We start from the raw sequence: 23,810 nt of genomic DNA, 5'->3' as shown, positions 1-23,810 counted from the left end.
AGGAACTATAAAGAGGCATTACGAACCAGGGCTGTGATCAGGAACTACAGAGTGGCATTACAAACCAGGGCTGTGATCAGGAACTAGAGTGGCATTACGAACCAGGGCTGTGATCAGGAACTACAGAGTGGCATCATGAACCAGGGCTGTGATCAGGAACTACAGAGTGGCATCATGAACCAGGGCTGTGATCAGGAACTACAGAGTGGCATCATGAACCAGGGCTGTGATCAGGAACTACAGAGTGGCATTACGAACCAGGGCTGTGATCAGGAACTAGAGTGGCTTTTTTTCAGGGTCGTGTTCAGTCGGCGCTGAACAAACTGAAACAGGGAGGCTCATTTTCATTTTGCAACATGTTATGTTGCTAGCCCTTATGAACAAGGCCCAGGCTAGTGAAGAGCCGCATCCGAATTCCAACTGAAGTCAATTTCACTTAGTCTCCCATTGACATCAGTGCATGACTTAGTGAAAATTAGACTAAAGGTGGAGGTTAGGATTCACCCCATAGATAGCATTGAGGTAGGTACCATGGCGATGAAGCGTCCGATGAACTTGAAGTACTTGAGGTGGTCGGGGTTGATGTAAGAGGCAGGGTTGATCTGGAGACAGTAGTTATCCTTCCCAGCGTACTCAAACAGGCAGTACATGGGGTTCAGCACCTCATGAGACAGCAGGAAGAACCACTCCCTGACAACACACACACACAATGTTTAAAAAAATAAGTTGAAAAGACTGACACACACACTTACAATGATTCCTAATATGATACTTAACCTATCAAAATAGGTAATTTACCTTGCCACTCCTCCGTAGTCCAAGCCTTCCTCTCCGGGGAAGATGATCCACAGCCTCCGTCTGAGATCTTGTGGATGAAAGCTCATTATCTTTGTTGGACAAAGAGAGAGAATTGGAAACAGAAACGTTACAACGTTTGACTATTTTTGAACACAGCCCCTGTATTCATCCACCTTTCTGTATCACTGGTGCAAAAATAGAGTACTCAAGGTTGCTCAAAAGAAATGACAAACTATTCCTGGAACACTGACAACTTTTCAATTAGTGTTATTTTTGTATTTATTCACAGGACTACAAAGAGCGCAAATTTAGTGGTGTGCCAATTTATATATATATTTTTATATATATTTTTTTTTATACACTCACTTGCTGGAAGGAATCCTCAAAGAGGGTTTTGCGGGTGACGGTGATCTTGATGTGCTGTGGCATTGACAGTTGCTGGAAGACAAAGACTCACGTTATGGCCCCAGGAACAACAGGATTAACTGGGGGTCTTCCCTTTTGCCCAAAATGGGGAATCCTAAATTCCAATTAAGTCAAATTTTCACTTAGTTTCCCATTGACATCAATGAATGACTAAGTGAAAATTGGACCTAAGTGAGAATCACGAAGTGTCCTTAAGTGTGAACATGTTCACTTGTCTTCGTCCTTAAAAGGAAATGACGACTGAAAGAAGCCATACCTGGGTTCAACTACTATTTGAAAAGTCAAACACGTTAGCTGTGCTTGATTGAGCTCGTCTGTTTACATTGACATGTTAGTCATTTAGCAGACGCTCTTACCCAGAGACACTTACAGTTAGTGCATTCATCTTAAGATAGCTAGGTGGGATAATCACATATGCCAAGAGTGTGAAAAGCTGTCATCAAGGTAAAGGGTGGCTATTTGAAGAATCTCAAATGTAAAATATATTTTTGTCACGTTCGTCGTATGGAGGAAGAGAGGAGGACCAAGGCGCAGCGTGATAGTAATACATTCTTCTATTTATTTACCGAAACGAAGAACACTTGACAAACTATACAAAAAACAACAAAACGAACGTGAAGCTACAGTGGGGAGAACAAGTATTTGATACACTGACAATTTTGCAGGTTTTCCTACTTACAAAGCATGTAGAGGTCTGTAATGATTTTTAAGTAATTAATTTGCATTTTATTGCATGACATAAGTATTTGATACATCAGAAAAGCAGAACTGAATATTTGGTACAGAAACCTTAGTTTGCAATTACAGAGATCATACGTTTCCTGTAGTTCTTGACCAGGTTTGCACACACTGCAGCAGGGATTTTGGCCCACTCCTCCATACAGACCTTCTCCAGATCCTTCAGGTTTCGGGGCTGTCGCTGGGCAATACGGACTTTCGGCTCCCTCCAAAGATTTTCTATTGGGTTCAGGTCTGGAGACTGGCTAGGCCACTCCAGGACCTTGAGATGCTTCTTACGGAGCCACTCCTTAGTTGCCCTGGCTGTGTGTTTCGGGTCGTTGTCATGCTGGAAGACCCAGCCACGACCCATCTTCAATGCTCTTACTGAGGGAAGGAGGTTGTTGGTCAAGATCTCGCGATACATGGCCCCATCCATCCTCCCCTCAATACGGTGCAGTCGTCCTGTCCCCTTTGCAGAAAAGCATCCCCAAAGAATGATGTTTCCACCTCCATGCTTCACGGTTGGGATGGTGTTCTTGGGGTTGTACTCATCCTTCTATTCCTCCAAACACGGCGAGTGGAGTTTAGAGCAAAAAGCTCTATTTTTGTCTCATCAGACCACATGACCTTCTCCCATTCCTCCTCTGGATCATCCAGATGGTCATTGGCAAACTTCAGACGGGCCTGGACATGCGCTGGCTTGAGCAGGGGGACCTTGCGTGCGCTGCAGGATTTTAATCCATGACGGCGTAGTGTGTAACTAATGGTTTTCTTTGAGACTGTGGTCCCAGCTCTCTTCAGGTCATTGACCAGGTCCTGCCGTGTAGTTCTGGGCTGATCCCTCACCTTCCTCATAATCATTGATGCCCCACGAGGTGAGATCTTGCATGGAGCCCCACACCGAGGGTGATTGACCGTCATCTTGAACTTCTTCCATTTTCTAATAATTGCACCAACAGTTGTTGCCTTCTCACCAAGCTGCTTGCCTATTGTCCTGTAGCCCATCCCAGCCTTGTGCAGGTCTACAATTTCAGCCCTGATGTCCTTACAGAGCTCTCTGGTCTTGGCCATTGTGGAGAGGTTGGAGTCTGTTTGATTGTGTGTGGACAGGTGTCTTTTATACAGGTAACGAGTTCAAACAGGTGCAGTTAATACAGGTAATGAGTGGAGAACAGGAGGGCTTCTTAAAGAAAAACTAACAGGTCTGTGAGAGCCGGAATTCTTACTGGTTGGTAGGTGATCAAATACTTATGTCATGCAATAAAATGCAAATTAATTACTTAAAAATCATACAATGTGATTTTCTGGATTTTTGTTTTAGATTCCGTCTCTCACAGTTGAAGTGTACCTATGATAAAAATGACAGACCTCTACATGCTTTGTAAGTAGGAAAACCTGCAAAATCGGCAGTGTATCAAATACTTGTTCTCCCCACTGTATATACGAAAAGTGCAGACACAGGCAACTTACACATAGACAATAACCCACGAAATCCCTAAAGAATATGGCTGCCTAAATATGGTTCCCAATCAGAGACAATGATAAACATCTGCCTCTAATTGAGAACCAATCTAGGCAACCATAGACATACAAACACCTAGACTAGAAAACACCCCATAAACATACAAAACCCCTAGACAAGTCAAAACACATAAATCCCCCATGTCACACCCTGACCTAACCAAAATAATAAAGAAAACAAAGATAACTAAGGCCAGGGCGTGACAATTTTGATTTGTTTAACACTTTTTTGGTTACTACATGATTCCATATGTGTTATTTCATAGTTTTGATGTCTTCACTATTATTCTACAATGTAGAAAATAGTAAAAATAAAGAAAAACCCTTGAATGAGTAGGTGTTCTAAAACTTTGGACCGGTAGTGTATAAAGATATTTTTTGGGGGGGCTTGCCTGTTTTGCATGTTATTTTGGCATTAATACATGTCACATATCAGTTTGCAAACAATGTAAAAAAAATAATATATCATTGAGTTAATAAAGCCAAATACACACATGGTCTCTCTCTTGTTTTCTTGAGTGAGGTAGCTCCAAAATGCAGACGTTTCAGCCTCGCTCAGTGCTTCCTGTGGTGGTGGGGCGAGCCAGCAGAAAATAGGAGAATTGCGCCGTGATTGGCTCAGTGTTCTGTCACTCATGGGGACACTACGTCATCGCCATGTTTAAGTCCTTAGTTTGGGTAGACATCCAAAATGTAAGCCCTTTGGTCCTGCCATAGAGTTAAATTACAAGTGCCCTTCCAAGAAGGCTCAAGGTCATTGGCCACAGATAAAATGACGTCAAATCATGTTATATGTACAGTAGCTTTGATTGGACTGATCATGCCAACATTTTAGCTAGCAGTCATCATCATGAATCAAGTCAACAATCTACTGGCAAATCCCTTTTAATCCTTGTCATATCAAGAGAAATAACTAAGATAACTGATAGATAAAACGTATCGGTGCTCATCGGCCATTGGACAGAGATTACACAACAAGTTGGAAATTGCAAATTCAACAATGAGTGGTTTGGAAGGAATCAGTGGCTAACTGCAAGCATTGCAAAGCAACCACTAGCCTGCTATTCAATGGAGTGGCTGTGTGGTTTTTCCCTCCCGTTCCCACCATAAATCCAGAGAATGCTAGACTTTTATGACAAAATTTGCCCACAATGGACCGCCGCGCCACCTTTCTGTTTAAGTGAGCACATCAAAAGGTGAGTCCAAAAATGTCTTGAATGCTGCTGCATAAATGAAGTACTATGCAAGGGACATACAGTGAGCACCATAATTCATTGGACAGTGACCATTTGTTGTTATTTTGGTTCTGCACTCTAGCACTTTGAGTTTGAAAGGATACAATGACAATGAGGGTGAAGTGCTGACTGTCAGCTTTAATTTGAGGGTATTTTCATACATATCGGATGAACCGTTTAGAAATGACAGCACCTTTTGTACATGGTCCCCCCATTTTAAGGTACTACAAGTATTTGTTGAATTGGCTTCACAGATGTGTGTCGTTAGTGAATGCAGGAGAGCTGTTGATGAATAGTATTGATTCTAGACTTTGCTATTGCCTTTGGAGGTTGTTGTTGGGGTGTGACAACATGAGGAAGACGGCAGTGTCGATGCAAATGAAGCTGGCCGTCATAAGGCTCAGAAATGAAAATCAATCAATCAGGAACATTGCAAAAACCCTGGGCATGCCCAAGTCAACAGTTTGGTTCATCATTAACAAGACAAAAACCCTGGGCATGCCCAAGTCAACAGTTTGGTTCATCATTAACAAGACAAAAACCCTGGGCATGCCCAAGTCAACAGTTTGGTTCATCATTAACAAGACAAAAACCCTGGGCATGCTCAAGTCAACAGTTTGGTTCATCATTAACAAGACAAAAACCCTGGGCATGCCCAAGTCAACAGTTTGGTTCATCATTAACAAGACAAAAACCCTGGGCATGCTCAAGTCAACAGTTTGGTTCATCATTAACAAGACAAAAACCCTGGGCATGCTCAAGTCAACAGTTTGGTTCATCATTAACAAGACAAAAACCCTGGGCATGCTCAAGTCAACAGTTTGGTTCATCATTAACAAGACAAAAACCCTGGGCATGCCCAAGTCAACAGTTTGGTTCATCATTAACAAGACAAAAACCCTGGGCATGCCCAAGTCAACAGTTTGGTTCATCATTAACAAGACAAAAACCCTGGGCATGCTCAAGTCAACAGTTTGGTTCATCATTAACAAGACAAAAACCCTGGGCACGCCCAAGTCAACAGTTTGGTTCATCATTAACAAGACAAAAACCCTGGGCACGCCCAAGTCAACAGTTTGGTTCATCATTAACAAGACAAAAACCCTGGGCATGCCCAAGTCAACAGTTTGGTTCATCATTAACAAGACAAAAACCCTGGGCATGCCCAAGTCAACAGTTTGGTTCATCATTAACAAGACAAAAACCCTGGGCATGCCCAAGTCAACAGTTTGGTTCATCATTAACAAGACAAAAACCCTGGGCATGCTCAAGTCAACAGTTTGGTTCATCATTAACAAGACAAAAACCCTGGGCATGCCCAAGTCAACAGTTTGGTTCATCATTAACAAGACAAAAACCCTGGGCATGCCCAAGTCAACAGTTTGGTTCATCATTAACAAGACAAAAACCCTGGGCATGCCCAAGTCAACAGTTTGGTTCATCATTAACAAGAAGAAAACAACCGGTGAACTCGATTATGTCAAAAGACCCGGTAGACTGAGAAAGCACCTAAAAGAGCCCCAAGAGTTCTGGAAAAAAGTATTGTGGACAGATGAGACAAAGATTAACATGTACCAGAGTGATGGAAAGAGGAAAGTGTGTAGAAAAAAAAGACATGCCCATAATCCAAGGCATACCACCTCATCCGTGAAACATGGTGGAGGGGGTGTTATGGCTTGGGCCTGTATGGCTGCCAGTGTAACATGGTGGAGGGGGTGTTATGACTTGGGCCTGTATGGCTGCCAGTGGAACAGGCTCACTTGTCTTCATCGATGATGTGACTGCAGATAGAAGTAGAACAATGAATTCTGAAGTGTACAGAAATATTTTATCTGCTCAGATAAAACCAAATGCCTCCAAACTCATTGGACGGCACTTCATCATGCAACAAGACAATGACCCTAAACATAGGGGTTTTTGATGGCCAAAAAGTGGAAAATCCTTGACTGGCCGAGTCAATCACCAGATCCGAATCCGATTGAACATGCATTTTACATGCTGAAGAGGAGACTGAAGGCAATAAGGCCCCGAAACAAGCAGGAACTGAAGATGGCTGCAGTACAGGCCTGGCAGAGCATCACCAGGGAAGATACCCAGCGTCTGGTGATGTCGATGCATCGCAGAATACTGTAAGAGCAACCCATGTCCTGCATTCTGTCGCTGTACATTTAAAAAAAGTGCTGAACACATAGTTATATTGACTACGCCCGTCTTAGCTCGCTCATTAATGTCTTAATCGAAATTACGGAATGCCTCTTATCCGCTCATCGTTCCCTTATGCCATAGTTTGTACATCTCAATTGTCAGTAGAAACCACATTTGTTTAAGCAAGTCAGCCATATTAGCTGTTCTTTAAAAAGACAGTAAATGAGGCTGAATGAACTGTTTTGCTGCCAGAGTAGGCTCCGCTGATAACCAGGTGTAGCAGTGGTAAGGATTCACACATGGTGCTGAAAAGAAAGCTCTGCTGTTGGGACAGTTTTATGTAGGCCCGAACAGTTTGTGGGCACCGTTTGTCACTGTTATAGTGCAATTAACGTATTGTTTAGTGTTGTGTAGTGGCTTTGCTGGCATGCATCAAAACATAGTTTTTTTTGCGTTTGCCCGACCAAAATGTACACGCTAAAATCGCCACTGCATACCTCAATCCTCCTTTTAAATGCGGAAAGAATGCACTTGGAAGTGTATACTTCAGGGGAATTAGGATAGATAAGACTGCATTTTCAAAAGGCAGAGGTGGTTCTCAGGACATAGTGTACACTACAAAGCGAGGGTACAGGGTGTGTAGGGTACGTACCTGACACCAGAACCTGAAGTACTGCACTTTGGCTTTGAAGTCCCTGACGTAGGTGATCTGAGGCCCGTTCTCACTGTGAAGCAAACATGAAATAAATGAGCTTGTTGACACTGACATTTGTTTATGTGCTTATCTGATGGGTCTCACTGGAGTAAATAACATTCAACATCTTTTGAGTGATACAATTAGGTGGGTGAGTGGATGGCACAATTGTGTGTGTATCTGTGCACCTGAAATCTTAAAAAACAAAATTGAATCATTTGGACTGTAAGCGTACGTGCAAGAGTGAGTTAGCGCGTAAGTGAGATAGTGAGTGAGTAGTGGGCTGGAGGGCCAGCAACCAAAGGGTCACTGGGAGTCAGTGAGTGAGTGAGTGCACATGACTCACAGGGAGGATTTGCCCGTGCGAGGGTCGATGTAGGTGGTGGCTCTCCTGTTGTGGTCTACAAAGTAGGGGATGCCGTCCACAGTGAACCTCATCTCCCAGCCTTCAGGTAGAGGCTTGTCATTAAGCAGCCTACACCAACACACACACACTTATTTACAGGGCACCGACAGTCATACAAGAGACGTTCTTTACAGTCAGTATTTGGGTTGTTTGTTTGGAAGTGAAACTGACCCTTGCGTCCGTGGGTCCTCCCACTGGGTCATCCGCGATGTGTGGTGAACAAAATATACCCTGCCGTTGGTGTCTGTTCGCTTCTCTGTAGTAGACATCAAAACAAACAGCAAGAACGAGACTTAGAATCCTGCATCGTACCACACAAAGATTCCATTACAGTTATACATTTACAAAGTGGATTAAGAGCCTCCTGAGTGGCGCAGCGGTCAAAGGCACAGAGAGGCTTTGACCAGTATGTAGGGGATCTAGTTTCAGGAGTTTATTTTACGCCTGCTACGTTAGGTTGGTTTTCTAGTGAATCCACCTCTGGAGACCCCTCAGCATTTTTGTACATGTGACACCAGTGTTACAGTAAAGCCAAAGAGTGTAGGAGCAGTTGCTAACTAACTGGAAGTCATTGTAGCTAGAAGCTAACTAACCTGGCTAACTGTGGGGGAAAATAAATGACAGATACAGTAGCTGTGTCATGACGTGGCCCTTTCTGGGTATAGATCGTGTAATCCCCCTCTCTCTCTCCCCTACACCCAGGTTCTGTTATCTCAGGTTGTAAATTCCTGGAGGAGACTCTCTCCTCCTGGCCTTGCAGTATAGAGAGAGGGAGTTTCACAGTAGAACAAAGGAACTTCTTCTACCTCACAGAACTTAAGAACTGAACAATATCCTTGTTTTGGAGAATGTGTAAACGGTTGGTGGAGAAGCCAGCTACGACCCGGTCCGTTTTGTTTCGTGTTGTGATCTCATGAAAGACAATACCGCCACATTACCATAACTCTGTTTATACAGGTGCCTCCGTTATGAGGTTTGTGTCTAATTATTGCATAAAACGAATGAGTAAAGATGAAACTATTTGTGAAATGGTGTAATGTGATGTTAAACCGTTAATGTGAGAGAATTGTATTCCCTTAAAAATGAACTAAGTCATTGGCCCGCCTCCATGAGCACAGACATGATCTGGCTCATGGGACAGCCCTTTTCTACTGTTACGAATAAAACCCCCTCCTGAAAAAATCCTCTTCAGACCACGTGTACCTCGATGGACACCGAGGGGGCACAGGTTGAGTTCAGACCACAAAAATCTCAGTATAAGCTAAGGTTGTAATGGTTGTTGAATTCCTAACCATACCACGTGGAGCATTGGCTACACGGTGGGAAATGGTTCAACTCTGACTATCGATCCCGACAGAATAAGAGCAAATCTTAGATACTAATTACTAGTCTTCAGCTAGAAATGTCAACCTGGGATGCGAAGACCGACATCCGCCGAAACATCTATCCTATAAGAACATTTCTGAATGGTACTCTGAAGTATCCATTCTAACCACGAAACACTTCAGGGAAGCAGAGACGCTCGGATGAACTTTCCAACAGAAAGACGGACCATTCGAACAGAGATCACGACGACACACTGAGCGTAAATATATATTGATTTAAATTATTCCCGAATGAGTGAGCGTTCATGTGCAAAGGATTAGCATTTCAATTAATATAATTATCAACTGTGTAGTGACTCCTTTTTGTCTTTCCCGCCCTTCTCAGTCCACACCCACTTCCCTTTGTCCACCAAGCTGTCATATTGGCTTAGCCCACTAGGGAACCTCCCCTATCATTTCCTTATAACCATATCTACTGTTTGTGTGTTTATGCATTTCTGTGATTATGTAGTTAGTAAATAAATGATTAAGACAATTGGTGTATGGATGATTCATAGCAAAGGCTGGGTTCGTGCAGATAACCAACCATTTACGACGTTTGGAATGAGACTAATGTGAGGTAAAGAATAATTCATTAATTAGAAGACTAATTGATTAGATATTAAAATATCTGAAGAGTTATTAGGAAAATTATAACTTTGTAATCTGAAGAGTTTCCTTGGTGCCCCGACTTCCTAGTTAATTACATTTACATGATTAGTTTAATCACGTAATAATAATTACAGAGAATTGATTTGATAAAATAACAGTCTTCACTTTAATGATGCCAAAGACACGGCATTAGTTAGCTAATCACACTGCCCTGTGTTAGCAAACATGACACTGTCTCAAACTGGCAAGACGTTTCTACAAATGTTTACATTGTGACGTCTCCACTTTCGGAGCGTATTGACAGTGGAAAACGCTTCGTGGTGGATCGTGCTACTTACCCCAGCCGTGTGGCAGCGGCCCAAGCGGGTCAAACTCTTTGTTTGCTGCGGCTATTTGCTGATCCTGGAGCTACAATGTAGAAACAAGGAGGTCAAATGACCAGCGCTTACGTGTGTTGAATAATGCTTCTTTACAAAGATATACAGTGGTCTTATAAGGTAGCTAATCACAGATTAATAAGTGATTAGATAGCTGAAAGCAAGGTCACCATGCTAGAACTTCCACCAACCCAACCAGTTCAGAACTGTGATTCCTTCAAGGGAGGATTCATTTCCATTGGACTACTTATTTTAAGTATTCCAACAGAGCCCAAGGAGGCATGGGCTAGAGGGAGTATCCACAATATTTCTTATACCAGTCATTACTTTTCAAATCAGTGGCACAATCCCAAAAATCTAGACCCTACGCACTCCATCCCTAGATCCTACGCCCTGCACCCCTAGACCCTACGCCCTCCACCCCTAGACCATACTTCCTCCTATGCACTTGTGGAGATCTGAGATGATGTAACAAGTGTAAGCAATTTGGTAATAGTTCCAATTTGCCACTCTGTTAGGCCTGGTGGTTCTAAGGCCAGGTGGTTCTAAGGCCAGGTGGTTCTAAGGCCAGGGGTTTCTAAGGCCAGGGGTTTCTAAGGCCAGGGGTTTCTAAGGCCAGGTGGTTCTAAGGCCAAGTTTCACCATGTTGCTTATACCCGTCAAATCATCTCACATCTCCACAAGTGCATAGAGTCTAGGGGTCAATTAGGGATTAGACTAGTGCACTTTGGGAGGAAGGGCAGAGAATTGAGACGTAGCCCATGTCTTACCCCAAATATGAACCTCTGGTTGAACTGCTGCATGGCCCCCTGCAGCTGGCTGCGCTGGTGCTGCCACTCCTCAAAGTTACGCACCGACTCCTGCGTAGGGCGCTGCCACGTGGTGGTCCGGCTGATGTGGTCCACAAAGTACACCCTGCCCATTGGGTCCACTCGCCGCTCCCACCTACATGGGACAGAAGAGGGAAGGTTCTAATTCCCCATGATGATTGATGACGGCCCTGCGTGAATACTTTAAAAAGGAATCATTTCTCACGACACAAAAAAAACTGATCTGAACTGGTGAGATTGGTGAAAGTAATAGGGTGGTAACTTTGCTTACACCTATCCAATCACATATATATCTACACTTCTCACGAGGAAACAGCAGGAGGCATTTCTGCACTATTTCAACAGGGACGATATTCCTCTAGCGGAGGCAGCGTGTAAAGAAATCCAGGGCCTTCGGTCTTCAGTAGGATGTGCACAAAAATGGCACGGATAAAGTTTGATGTCACTTATCACTCAGTCCGAGAGAACAGGAACCGTGCAGGGTTTGTTGTGATATCAAACTATAGTGACATCAACTTTGTGCAGGTGCTCTTATTGAAACCAATTTAACACAAATAATTGTACATTGTACCATGTGAAACTATAATACAGCGTAACATACGTATTAATTAACATATTCCAAAATACATTGGTACATTTTTAAAGAGTAGAATTAGAGATACACTACTGCCATATGAAAGCCAAACATATAGTATATGAATTACGAACTACGGATTTGATTAATAAATGATTTGTTTGTAAATGTTTTGTTACCCAGAGGGGAGAGAATCGGGTCGGTTCCATGACGTCCTCTTTTCAATGTGATCCACGTAATACATGCGGCCATTCTGGTCCACCCTCTGCTCCCAGCTTCAGAGAGAACACAGAACAGTCAGAAACTACATTTTAAGGGTACCAGGCTTGCACAACTGTAGTCTTAACAGCTAAATTAATGTTTATGAAGCATCACTGTACAGTTGAAAAATATATGGCAAATAGAAATCCAAAATGGATGATGTTGAGAGATAGATGGGAGGGCTTGAATGGAGCTGAAGGGTGGGACTAATAACAAGATAACCAATGTAAAACATACCGGGTCTGTAAAATGTATATAGGTTCAGAACTTTTGTGAAATAGCAGTTACAAATAGAAATCAAACTGGATGGACATCAGAAATAGAGGAAGGACTAAAAACAAACAAAATAGAACTATTGTAAAATAGATTGTGTCTGTAAAATGTGTATAAGATGTATAAACTGAAGGTAGAAGCCTAAGTGTTATTGTTTATTAGTTTACTCCAATTGGGGGAAGGTTGGTAGGGTTTGCGGGGAATAATAAAGGTATATTCTTTAAAAAGTATGTATGTCTATATAGGTATGTGTATGTATATGTGTATATGTATGCATGCGTGTATGTATATGGATATTAATATATTTACCCCAAAAATATATGGGGGATTGGAAATGATGCAGACAATTACATCGATGGAAGCAACATTCTTTCCGCAATATTAAGCTGATCCACCCCTTAAATAAAAAATGTTTTAAAACATTGCCTTGACTAACAGACTAATGCCGACTAGACTAATGCTGACTAGACTAATGCCGACTAGACTAACAACAGACTAACGCCAACTAGACTAACAGACTAATGCCGACTAGAATAACGCCAACTAGACTAACAACAGACTAATGCCGACTAGACTAACAACAGACGAATGCCGACTAGACTAACACTGCCTAGACTAACAACAGACTAATGCCGACTAGACTAATGCCGACTAGACTAATGCCGACTAGACTAATGCCGACTAGACTAATGCCGACTAGACTAACACTGCCTAGACTAACACTGCCTAGACTAACACTGCCTAGACTAACACTGCCTAGACTAACAACAGACTAATGCCGACTAGACTAATGCCGACTAGACTAATGCCGACTAGACTAATGCTGACTAGACTAATGCCGACTAGACTAACAACAGACTAATGCCGACTAGACTAATGCTGACTAGACTAATGCCGACTAGACTAACAACAGACTAATGCCGACTAGACTAACGCCGACTAGACTAACAACAGACGAATGCCGACTAGACTAACAACAGACGAATGCCGACTAGACTAACACTGCCTAGACTAACAGACTAATGCCGACTAGACTAACGCCGACTAGACTAACAGACTAATGCTGACTAGACTAACGCCGACTAGACTAACGCCGACTAGACTAACGCCGACTAGATTAACGCCGACTAGACTAATGCCGACTAGACTAATGCTGCCTAGACTAATGCCGACTAGACTAACACTGCCTAGACTAACAACAGATTAATGCCGACTAGACTAACACTGCCTAGACTAACGCCGACTAGACTAATGCCGACTAGACTAACACTGCCTAGACTAACGCCGACTAGACTAACACTGCCTAGACTAACGCCGACTAGACTACTGCCGACTAGATTAACACCGACTAGACTAACAGACTAATGGAGACTAGACTAACACTGCCTAGACTAACAACAGACTAATGCCGACTAGACTAACAACAGACTAATGCTGACTAGACTAACACTGCCTAGACTAACGCCGACTAGACTAATGCTGACTAAACTAACACTGCCTAGACTAACAGACTAATGCCAACTAGACTAACGCCGACTAGACTAACAGACTAATGCCGACTAGACTAACACTGCCTAGACTAACAAAAGACTAACGCTGACTAAACTAACACTGCCAAGACTAAGAACATTTTTCTACTGACTGCAAAATGAGTGATAAATTGTCAAGTCTCATCTATTAGCGGTCAAGAGGTGGTTTGAAATATCAACAGCTATTCATAACCAACAGAGTTAAACTTAACTCTACAAAGAGGTGTAGCATCGAACTCCTGTCAACCTCAGTGTTTACCCTAGGATTTTATTCAGCAGCGGTGGAAAAGGTAGCGGGGGTGGAGCGTGGTAATGGGCATAGTGGTGGGCGTGGCCAATGGTGCGGTTGTAGAGGCCCTCTTGGCCACAGAGACAAAATGTTACAGTTTTAAAGCTAATTCCCTCAATTTCTAAGCATTTGTCATGGGGCTGAGAGAAAAATTGCAGTTTCAAAGCTAATCTCCTGCAATTCTACACATTTTGCCATATCTAATGCTATCTGAGTGATTAAAACATTAAAATAACATACCAATTACATTGTTTGAATTTCAGATTATCCCTGACTGTCTAGTTTTTATTTTGGTGATTGTTAATTCTCATAGATCTTATTTAAAAATATAATGCGTCAGTATATTTTCTATCAGGTTTTAGTTGTTTAAGTTTGTTTACATCCTGTTTTACCATCCTGTACATAAAATAAAAATACAAGTGATTCCATACATTGAAACTAGTTCGGTGGAGTTTGCCTTCTCCCCCTCCTTCAATCACCCCAACTACCTCACACCCCAGTACACTGACTCAGTACTCCTTGTATTGTTATTTTATTGCGTTACTAGTTTATTTTGATCTAATTTTTAACTTTTTAACTGCATTGTTGGGAAAGGGCTCGTAAGTAAGCATTTCACAGTAAAGTCTACACTTGTTGTATTCGGCGCATGTAACAAATACAATTGGATATGAAGACGAACACATGCGCACATTTTCGATGGACAGGCTGGTCAGGGCTGTAGGATTGATTGGGAGCGTTCTTTTTTACTTGCTCATGATACACATCTGGTTAGGAGCCTACGCAAGTCCCCTCACCCCGGTGATAGTGGGCCGTTGCTGACAGGGCCGAGTTGGGGGTGCCCGCCGGCTGGGGGTGCCCCAATGGCTTCCGGTCCGCTGGTGCTGGCTGCCTGTGGGGGTGGGGGTTCTGCGCCGTTCTCCTGAGGGGGGTCTGAGGAGGAGCCGTCTGAAGCCGGGGGCTCGCTCACGTCGCTGGGAGTGGAGCTGCTAGAGGACGCTGGAGGAGAAAAGGTTAGCTATGGTCTTGGGGTGGAGCTGCTGGAGGAGGTTCGACGAGACAGAGGAGAATAGTTAGCTGCGGTTGCTAGTAGGTGACGGTATAGACGAAGGAGAGGTTAGCTGTGGTCGCTAGTAGGAGATGCTAATGAGAAGCTGCTAAATAAGGCTAATGCTTTAGACTGCAAATATGTGTTAAATAGCATATCTGGACTGCACTTCATTCAATTCCACAAAATGGCTTGAATAGTGAGTGGAATGAAAACATGAACGTTTCATTACATGAGAAGGCAATAGATGGACGTGGCATTAGCACATCAACTCATGAAAGGAATTTCTTTCAATAGTTCTGTCAGAGACCTCTATGGTTATCTATTGTATTACTATTTCTATGGTATTTCTATGGTATTGTTGTGGTATTTTGTATTGTATTATTATGGAATTGCTAGGGTATGTCTAGGGCCTTTCTATGGCATTTCTTAGCGTGGTGCCCACCTGGGGAGGCGGCTGGTCTGCGAGGGGTGGGTGGAGGAGGACGAGCAGGTCTGGGGGGGCGTGTGGACTTGGAGCCCCCTGGGGATGGGGCGGGAGACCCCGTGCAGTCTATCGCGTGGCCATTGGGGATGATCACCCAGTCCTCTGTAGAGTCACTGGAAGGGGACGTGTCTCTGCTGGACCTGGCGGGTATGACATCACCAAAAGTCAAAAGAAATTGCATGCAGCACACATTCAATGACTTTTTCTCTGCCGTTTTGGCTGTAGGTAGTGCCTCCTACTTTTTGGTGGTCAAAACGTTTTATATACTACTGCTACCACTACTGCTACCATCATCATTACTATTATATCTAATCAAAAAACATTTATGAACAAGGCCTCCCGGGTGGCGCAGTGGTCTAAGAGACTCTGGGTTCGAGCCCAGGCTCTGTCGCAGCCGGCCGCGACCGGGAGGTCCATGGGGCGACGCACAATTGGCCTAGCGTCGTCCGGGTTAGGGAGGGTTTGGCCGGTAGGGATATCCTTGTCTCATCGCGCACTAGTGACTCCTGTGGCGGGCCGGGCGCAGTGCGCGCTGACCAGGTCGCTAGGTGTACAGTGTTTCCTCCTACACATTGGTGCGGCTGGCTTCCGGGTTGGATGCGCGCTGTGTTAAGAAGCAGAGCGACTTGGTTGGGTTGTGTTTCGGAGGACGCATGGCTTTCGACCTTCGTCTTTCCCGAGCCCGTACGGGAGTTGTAGCGATGAGACAAGACAGTAACTACTAACAATTGGATACCACGAAATTGGGGAGAAAAAGGGGAGAAAAAAATAAATATAAATAAATAACACAATATAAGTATTTACATACTGTCAAGAGTTATCATGAAAAATAAAAAAATGTCCACCCCCGTCTCCCTTTGCAATCAGCAAGCAGTTCTCTGGACATCCCAGTGCCGAGACAGTTGCAATGTTTTTTGTAAAACGATATATCAATATCGGGAAAAATGCAACTAACATCGATTTAGACTTGACATATCGGTGCCCATCTCTAGTATTCACAATGGACAGAAGATATGCTAGTGTGACTGAGTAATATTAGAAAAGTATTTTGCTGACTCACCCTAATCAGTACATTTTCTCCCCCCCCCCCGCCAAAAAGTCACAAGTATTCACTCAGAGAACTTACAGAAGACATACAATATAGTATTATTAAAACATGATACCTGTTGCCTCCATCTTCGTTCTGTCTCACGTCCCTGTTGGGAGCAGTAGCTGCTGAAACAGTAAACCAACATCAAGCATTCAAACCCAAACAGAATACAATTCATCCAGTGAAACGTATTAATCACATCATCCTCAATTGGGATCGGCGCGACTACTTGAGTACTCAAAGGTGTGTACTCAAAATGTACAAATGCAACTATTTAGCAGGTTATATTTATAAGCAAATGTACAACAAAAAAATGTGCTTATTGCTTGTGGAGTACGTCAAGTGCAGTATTAAAATGATGTACAATGTCCTTTTCAGTTGCATCAGAAAAAAACTGTAATTGGAACAACCAATAGTATACAACAAACATTTTTGCCTCAAACACCGACACTTTCAACTGCCCATCCCTAATCCTCACCATGGTCTCTCTCTGCAGAGGCAAAGGTCTCTGGGTCCACCTGCACGCCGTCCAGACAGATGGACAGGTCCCCCACCACGTCTGTGTTGTCCTGGTCTGAACACAGCTGTAGGATCTGCACCACCTCAGAGACTGACAGACATGTCAACAGACAGGCGCACAGACACACAGAAAGACAGACACACACGTAGATGCTAGTTTATAAACAAAAGGCAGCATGGGCAGCACGTCGACCATGACTGAAAGGACTCCTTCTATTGGCAAAGTAAGCCCATTCACATGCTTGAGTTAAAAATCAAGAGCCGCCTCTAATACCAGCTGTGGCGAGAGCCGCCTCTAATACCAGCTGAGGCGAGAGCCGCCTCTAATACCAGCTGAGACGAAAGCCGCCTCTAATACCAGCTGTGGTGAGAGCCGCCTCTAATACCAGCTGAGGCGAGAGCCGCCTCTAATACCAGCTGTGGCGAGAGCCGCCTCTAATACCATCTGAGGCGAGAGCCGCCTCTAATACCAGCTGAGGCGAGAGCCGCCTCTAATACCAGCTGAGGCAAGAGCTGTCTCACAAAGAATACCAGACATGAAGTAGTGTATTAGAGCAGGAGTGTTAAACTCTTCCATGGAGGGCAGAGTGTACTGGTTGTTGTTAGTTATTTTCAATGTGTGTCCAATTAAGACCTAGGTGAGAGGAGTTCTTTACTATAGAAAAGTTTGATCACACGCACATCCTTAAAGAAACGTAGGTGCTGGGCTAAGGAAGTACTGCAAAAAAAACAGGTTGAGGACCTGGTGAAGATCGAGACGTTGTCAATAAACTGCTCACTGGGCACTGTACTGCGGCTACCCTCTGCTCCAGCCTCTACAACCTAGTGTGTGTTATACAGTGGGGAGAACAAGTATTTGATACACTGCCGATTTTGCAGGTTTTCCTACTTACAAAGCATGTAGAGGCCTGTCATTTTTTATCATAGGTACACTTCAACTGTGAGAGACGGAATCTAAAAAATCCAGAAAATCACATTGTATGATTTTTAAGTAATTAATTTGCATTGTATTGCATGACATAAGTATTTGATCACCTACCAACCAGTAAGAATTCCAGCTCTCACAGACCTGTTAGTTTTTCTTTAAGAAGCCCTCCTGTTCTCCACTCATTACCTGTATTAACTGCACCTGTTTGAACTCGTTACCTGTATAAAAGACACCTGTCCACACACTCAATCAAAAAGACTCCAACCTCTCCACAATGGCCAAGACCAGAGAGCTGTGTAAGGACATCAGGGATAAAATTGTAGACCTGCACAAGGCTGGGATGGGCTACAGGACAATAGGCAAGCAGCTTGGTGAGAAGGCAACAACTGTTGGTGCAATTATTAGAAAATGGAAGAAGTTCAAGATGACGGTCAATCACCCTCGGTGTGGGGCTCCATGCAAGATCTCACCTCGTGGGGCATCAATGATTATGAGGAAGGTGAGGGATCAGCCCAGAACTACACGGCAGGACCTGGTCAATGACCTGAAGAGAGCTGGGACCACAGTCTCAAAGAAAACCATTAGTAACACACTACGCCGTCATGGATTAAAATCCTGCAGTGCACACAAGGTCCCCCTGCTCAAGCCAGCGCATGTCCAGGCCCGTCTGAAGTTTGCCAATGACCATCTGGATGATCCAGAGGAGGAATGGGAGAAGGTCATGTGGTCTGATGAGACAAATATAGAGCTTTTTGGTCTAAACTCCACTCGCCGTGTTTGGAGGAAGAAGAAGGATGAGTACAACCCCAAGAACACTATCACAACCGTGAAGCATGGAGGTGGAAACATCATTCTTTGGGGATGCTTTTCTGCAAAGGGGACAGGACGACTGCACCGTATTGAGGGGAGGATGGATGGGGCCATGTATCGCGAGATCTTGGCCAACAATCTCCTTCCCTCAGTAAGAGCATTGAAGATGGGTCGTGGCTGGGTCTTCCAGCATGACAACGATCCGAAACACACAGCCAGGGCAACTAAGGAGTGGCTCCGTAAGAAGCATCTCAAGGTCCTGGAGTGGCCTAGCCAGTCTCCAGACCAGAACCCAATAGAAAATCTTTGGAGGGAGCTGAAAGTCCGTATTGCCCAGCGACAGCCCCGAAACCTGAAGGATCTGGAGAAGGTCTGTATGGAGGAGTGGGCCAAAATCCCTGCTGCAGTGTGTGCAAACCTGGTCAAGAACTACAGGAAACGTATGATCTCTGTAATTGCAAACAAAGGTTTCTGTACCAAATATTAAGTTCTGCTTTTCTGATGTATCAAATACTTATGTCATGCAATAAAATGCAAATTAATTACTTAAAAATCATACAATGTGATTTTCTGGATTTTTGTTTTAGATTCCGTCTCTCACAGTTGAAGTGTATCAGCAGTGAGCAGTGTATCAATCAGCAGTGTATCAATCAGCAGTGTATCAAATACTTGTTCTCCCCACTGTATATATATATTAAGCAATAAGACCCGAGGGGGTGTGGAATATGGCCAACATACCACGGCTAAGGGCTGTTCTTAACCACGATGCAAAGCAGAGTGCCTATACACAGCCCTTAGCCGTGGTATATTGGTCATATACCACAAACCCCTGAGGTGCCTTATTGCTATTATAAACTGGTTGCCAACATAATTAGAGCAGGAAAAACAAAAATGGTTTTGTCATACCCTGGGTATACCATAGCTGTCAGTCAATCAGCATCATGGTTCAAACCACCCAGTTTATATATATTTATATCGGAGGTATTGGCAAAAAAATCAGAAGACACATTTCTATCTAGTATGGATTAATAAAGTATAACTAGTATGGATTAATAAAGTATATCTTATCTACCTGTATCTTATCTTAAAGGTGATAATTGGGAGCAAATTCAGTGTGCGGGACACTTGTGGTGGAATATTCTATTCAAGTGAGAGAGACTGTCATTTCTTCAAACAATCATCTTTAAACAATATCGATTAATTATTGCAATAATGAAACCAGTCAGCCCAACAGCTAAGCAACCTAACTGAAAATGAAAAAAAAAACGGATATTATATAGGACCTAAAAATGCTTAGTCAGACTGGTTCAATCTCCCATAAGCAACCTCGGTTATCTACACAGGATGGTGTTTCACCCCCAACCCGGCTTATTTTCCCAGATGCCAGGAAGAAGAGACAATGAGGCATTGTTCTAAACTCTTCCAGACTCTCTATCGCAGGTCCCACACACACACCACATCTTGTCTATGGAATGCCAGCGTTTAGGTTTTTATCACCATCTCTAGCAGACTAACTGCAGGAAGATAGAGTAGAAAGCATCTCTTTACAGAAACACAGATTAAACACAACAGAAATGTCTTCCTATTAATATCAAACAAACCAGGTAAATACGTAATTTTTCTTTCATTTAGCAGACACTGCTAAATCGCCGCTGCTATTTTTCTACAACTTCCTTCAAATTGAAATAACAAAATTGCACTATCCCTTTAAGATTAGAGTTACAGTACAACATACACTATATATACACAAAAGTATGTGGACATCCCATCAAATTAGTGGATTCAGCTATTTCAGCCACACCCATTGCTGACAGGTGTATACAATCGAGCACACAGCCATGCAATCTGCATAGACAAACATAGGCAGTAGAATGGCCTCACTGAAGACCTCAGTGACTTTAAAAGTGGCACCGTCATAGGATGCCACGTTTCCAACAAGACAGTTATTCAAATTTCTGCCCTGCTAGAGCTGCCCTGGTCAACTGTAAGTGCTGTTATTGTGAATTGGAAATGTCTAGGAGCAACAACGGCACAGCCCGAAGTGGTAGGCTACACAAGCTCACAGAATGGGACCACCGAGTGCTGAAGGGCGTAAAAATAGTCTGTCCTCGGTTGCAAAACTTACTACAGAGTTCCAAACTTCCTCTGGAAACAACGTCAGCAGAATAACTGTTTGTCAGGAGCTTCATGAAATGGGTTTCCATGGCTGAGCAGCCACACACAAGCCTAAGATCAGATCACCAATGCACAATGCCAAGCGTCAGCTGGCGTGGTGTAAAGCGCGCCGCCATTGGACTCTGGAGCTGTGGAAACCAACTCCATATCAATGACCGTGATTTTGTAATGAGATGTTCGACGAGCAAGTGTCCACATACTTTTGGTCATGTAGTGTATAACAAGAAGTGGCGTGAATGAGAGCCACCGCTTGCTCCTCATCTCCCTACAGTGCAGTGGCACGCATCAGTTATATTTCAGAGGACTATTTGTAAATATGACAACCACTTACTGCAAAGTTCTTGTATATCTTGTTATACACTTTTCCGGTATCAAAAAGTCAAAGAGATTTCATATAATCACATTTAATACTACCTGCTCCGTGCCTCATCAGGAGAAGAGAATGAACTCACGTTTCATATCATTGGACTTGAGGGTTTCACTGATGTCCAATGTGGCCACGCCCAATAGGAAGTCGGCCTTCAGCGTCTGATGACTCCATACCCGGAAAATGAGCTTACTGAAAGGTGTGACAATTCTGTGTAGAGGGTGGAAAACATTAGTTTACGGTTTCACTACTGTACTTAGTAGGCTATACAACAACAGACAAGGAGACGACATGCAATTCTTTGTGACAGGCCTAAACAATTACACTATTATAAAGGAATGAGTTAACCACATAAACAATAACAAGATCACCGTGGGCCAGTTTCCCAGATACGGATTACACCTACGGACTAAGAAGCACTTTCCATGGAGAATCTCTGAGCATGCGTTGAGAAATGCACTATAGGCCTATTTGCAAAATAAATATACATGCAAATATAAATTTGTCAGAGGACGGCGGTGTCAGAGGAAGGCCTTAAAAATTGTCAAAAACTCCAGCCAGCCAAGTCATAGTATGTTCTCTCTGCTACCGCACGGCAAGCAGTTCCGGAGCGCCAAGTTGGGACCAAAAGGCTCCTGAACAGCTTCTACCCCCAAGCTTTAAGACTGCTGAACAGTTCATCAAAATGGCTACCCGGACTATGTGCATTGACCTCCGGAATTGTGTTATATGTATATATTATTTTGCATTGACATTCTTGCACTGGCTCTATACACACACACACCCACTCACTGGACCCTACCCACACACTGACACTCCAACACACACACAAAGACATGCATGCATATTGACGCCACACAAAACTTTTCACACTCTTCACATACGCTGCTGCGACTGTTTATTATCTATCCCATTGCCTTGTCACTTTATCCCTACCTACATGTACATATTACCTCAATCACCTCAACTACCTCGTACCCCTGCACAGTGACTCGGTACTGGTACTCCTTGTATATAGCCTCATTATTGTTATTTTATTATGTTACTACTTCGATTGTGTTAGCTAATCTTTTTTTACTACATTGTTGGGAAAGGGCTCATAATTAAGCATTTCACGGTCAAGTCTACACCTGTTGTATTAGGCGCAAGTGACAAATAACATTTGATTTGAAATGAAAATAGGTATTACCGTAGCTACTTACACTGTGAGTGACTGCTTCCATTTGGGGGTGTGGGTGTTGTTGCACTTCTCCGTCTTCTTCGACTGGTTGTCCACAGCCACCTCCACGTACGGACTGGGGCCAAACCAGTTCTTTTTGTTCTCCTTCAGTTTGGCCGACAGAACTGCATGCCATAAAGGACATAAAATACACAAATCATGTCATGGTAAGAGATTCTAGTAAACACTGTTATCAGTCACAGAAGTTAGCCATAGAAATAAACCACAGAACGGAAAAGTGAGATCCATGTTCACATTGGCTAATTGACCCACCACTGTAGCCTAAGCACTATCTCTGTTTAGAACGATTCTTTAGCCTAGTTGGTTTACTGTATATCCTACTATGTTTGTTATTGATATATATTTCAACCACTGAAAAAATAGGAAAATAAAGTTATTCTATTCCATTTCATACTCTATAAATACTTGATAAATTCACAGTCTGTACCATCAGCTAGGCCTATAGAGAACAAGCACCTGCCAATCCCATTAAAAAGCGCATTCTACAGCTTCGCGTGTCAGTGGCTTATTATTTAATTTAGGATTATTAGTAGAATCCCGATTATCTGAAGCCATGATGACAGCTTCTTCCTGAGGTCCGCCACATAATGAAAAATACATTACAGAGGAAAATAGTTGTATTACTTCCATTCTATTTACAAACAATATTTACATAATTAAGAAAAAACATAAAATGTTACTTTTAGCCAACGTACAACTACTAAAAAATTCTGAAATGCTAGCTACTGGGGTTTAGCTGTAACAAAAGGTCAAAACTCACCGGTGACTTGAAGTTGTGCCTTCATAGTTCAGCCATTAACACTGCAGTATGCTTTGGCTACGACATGAACTGCAAAGAAAGCAAACGTGACATCACATGTAAACATTAAGAGACAACAAACACGGCTATAGTACAGGTGTCCTGGTTTACATAAGGGATCATCTATAGCACAGGTGTCCTGGTTTACATAAGGGTTTATCTATAGTACAAGTTTCCTGGTTTACACCCTACTGTACCCAATGGAATGTTTAAATATACTCCTGCACTTATGCCTACAACACTATAACAAACACATGGAGACTTAAGCAAAATAAGGCAGTAAAATGCTAACATTG

General features: G+C 43.1%; 1 protein-coding gene across 3 annotated transcripts in view; it reads right to left on the bottom strand.

Moving 5' to 3' along the window:
• The window catches only part of LOC139536285 (E3 ubiquitin-protein ligase Itchy-like), a 32,172-nt gene that overhangs the window by 5,901 nt on the left and 2,461 nt on the right, over window positions 1–23,810 (bottom strand). For 2 of the 3 annotated variants that reach the window (XM_071336692.1, XM_071336693.1), the window contains 16 exons: window positions 23,476–23,544; window positions 22,678–22,819; window positions 21,561–21,685; window positions 17,155–17,286; window positions 16,750–16,801; window positions 15,545–15,726; window positions 14,849–15,050; window positions 11,882–11,977; window positions 11,069–11,243; window positions 10,260–10,329; window positions 8,117–8,201; window positions 7,886–8,014; window positions 7,498–7,570; window positions 1,165–1,236; window positions 799–887; window positions 531–690 (listed from right to left, as the gene is read on the bottom strand). In XM_071336692.1, the coding sequence (XP_071192793.1) occupies window positions 531–690; window positions 799–887; window positions 1,165–1,236; window positions 7,498–7,570; window positions 7,886–8,014; window positions 8,117–8,201; window positions 10,260–10,329; window positions 11,069–11,243; window positions 11,882–11,977; window positions 14,849–15,050; window positions 15,545–15,726; window positions 16,750–16,801; window positions 17,155–17,286; window positions 21,561–21,685; window positions 22,678–22,819; window positions 23,476–23,500 (1,809 nt within the window). In that variant the 5' untranslated portion in view covers window positions 23,501–23,544. The remainder of the gene's footprint in view (window positions 1–530; window positions 691–798; window positions 888–1,164; window positions 1,237–7,497; window positions 7,571–7,885; window positions 8,015–8,116; window positions 8,202–10,259; window positions 10,330–11,068; window positions 11,244–11,881; window positions 11,978–14,848; window positions 15,051–15,544; window positions 15,727–16,749; window positions 16,802–17,154; window positions 17,287–21,560; window positions 21,686–22,677; window positions 22,820–23,475; window positions 23,545–23,810) is intronic. The other variant, XM_071336694.1, reaches the window with a different exon arrangement.

The sequence above is a fragment of the Salvelinus alpinus genome, chromosome 12 (genome assembly GCF_045679555.1).
Source record: "Salvelinus alpinus chromosome 12, SLU_Salpinus.1, whole genome shotgun sequence".
In the NCBI taxonomy this organism is placed as follows: Eukaryota; Metazoa; Chordata; class Actinopteri; order Salmoniformes; family Salmonidae; genus Salvelinus; species Salvelinus alpinus.
The sequence above is the reverse complement of the archived record's forward strand: the minus strand, read 5'-3'. Positions and strand labels throughout refer to the sequence as shown.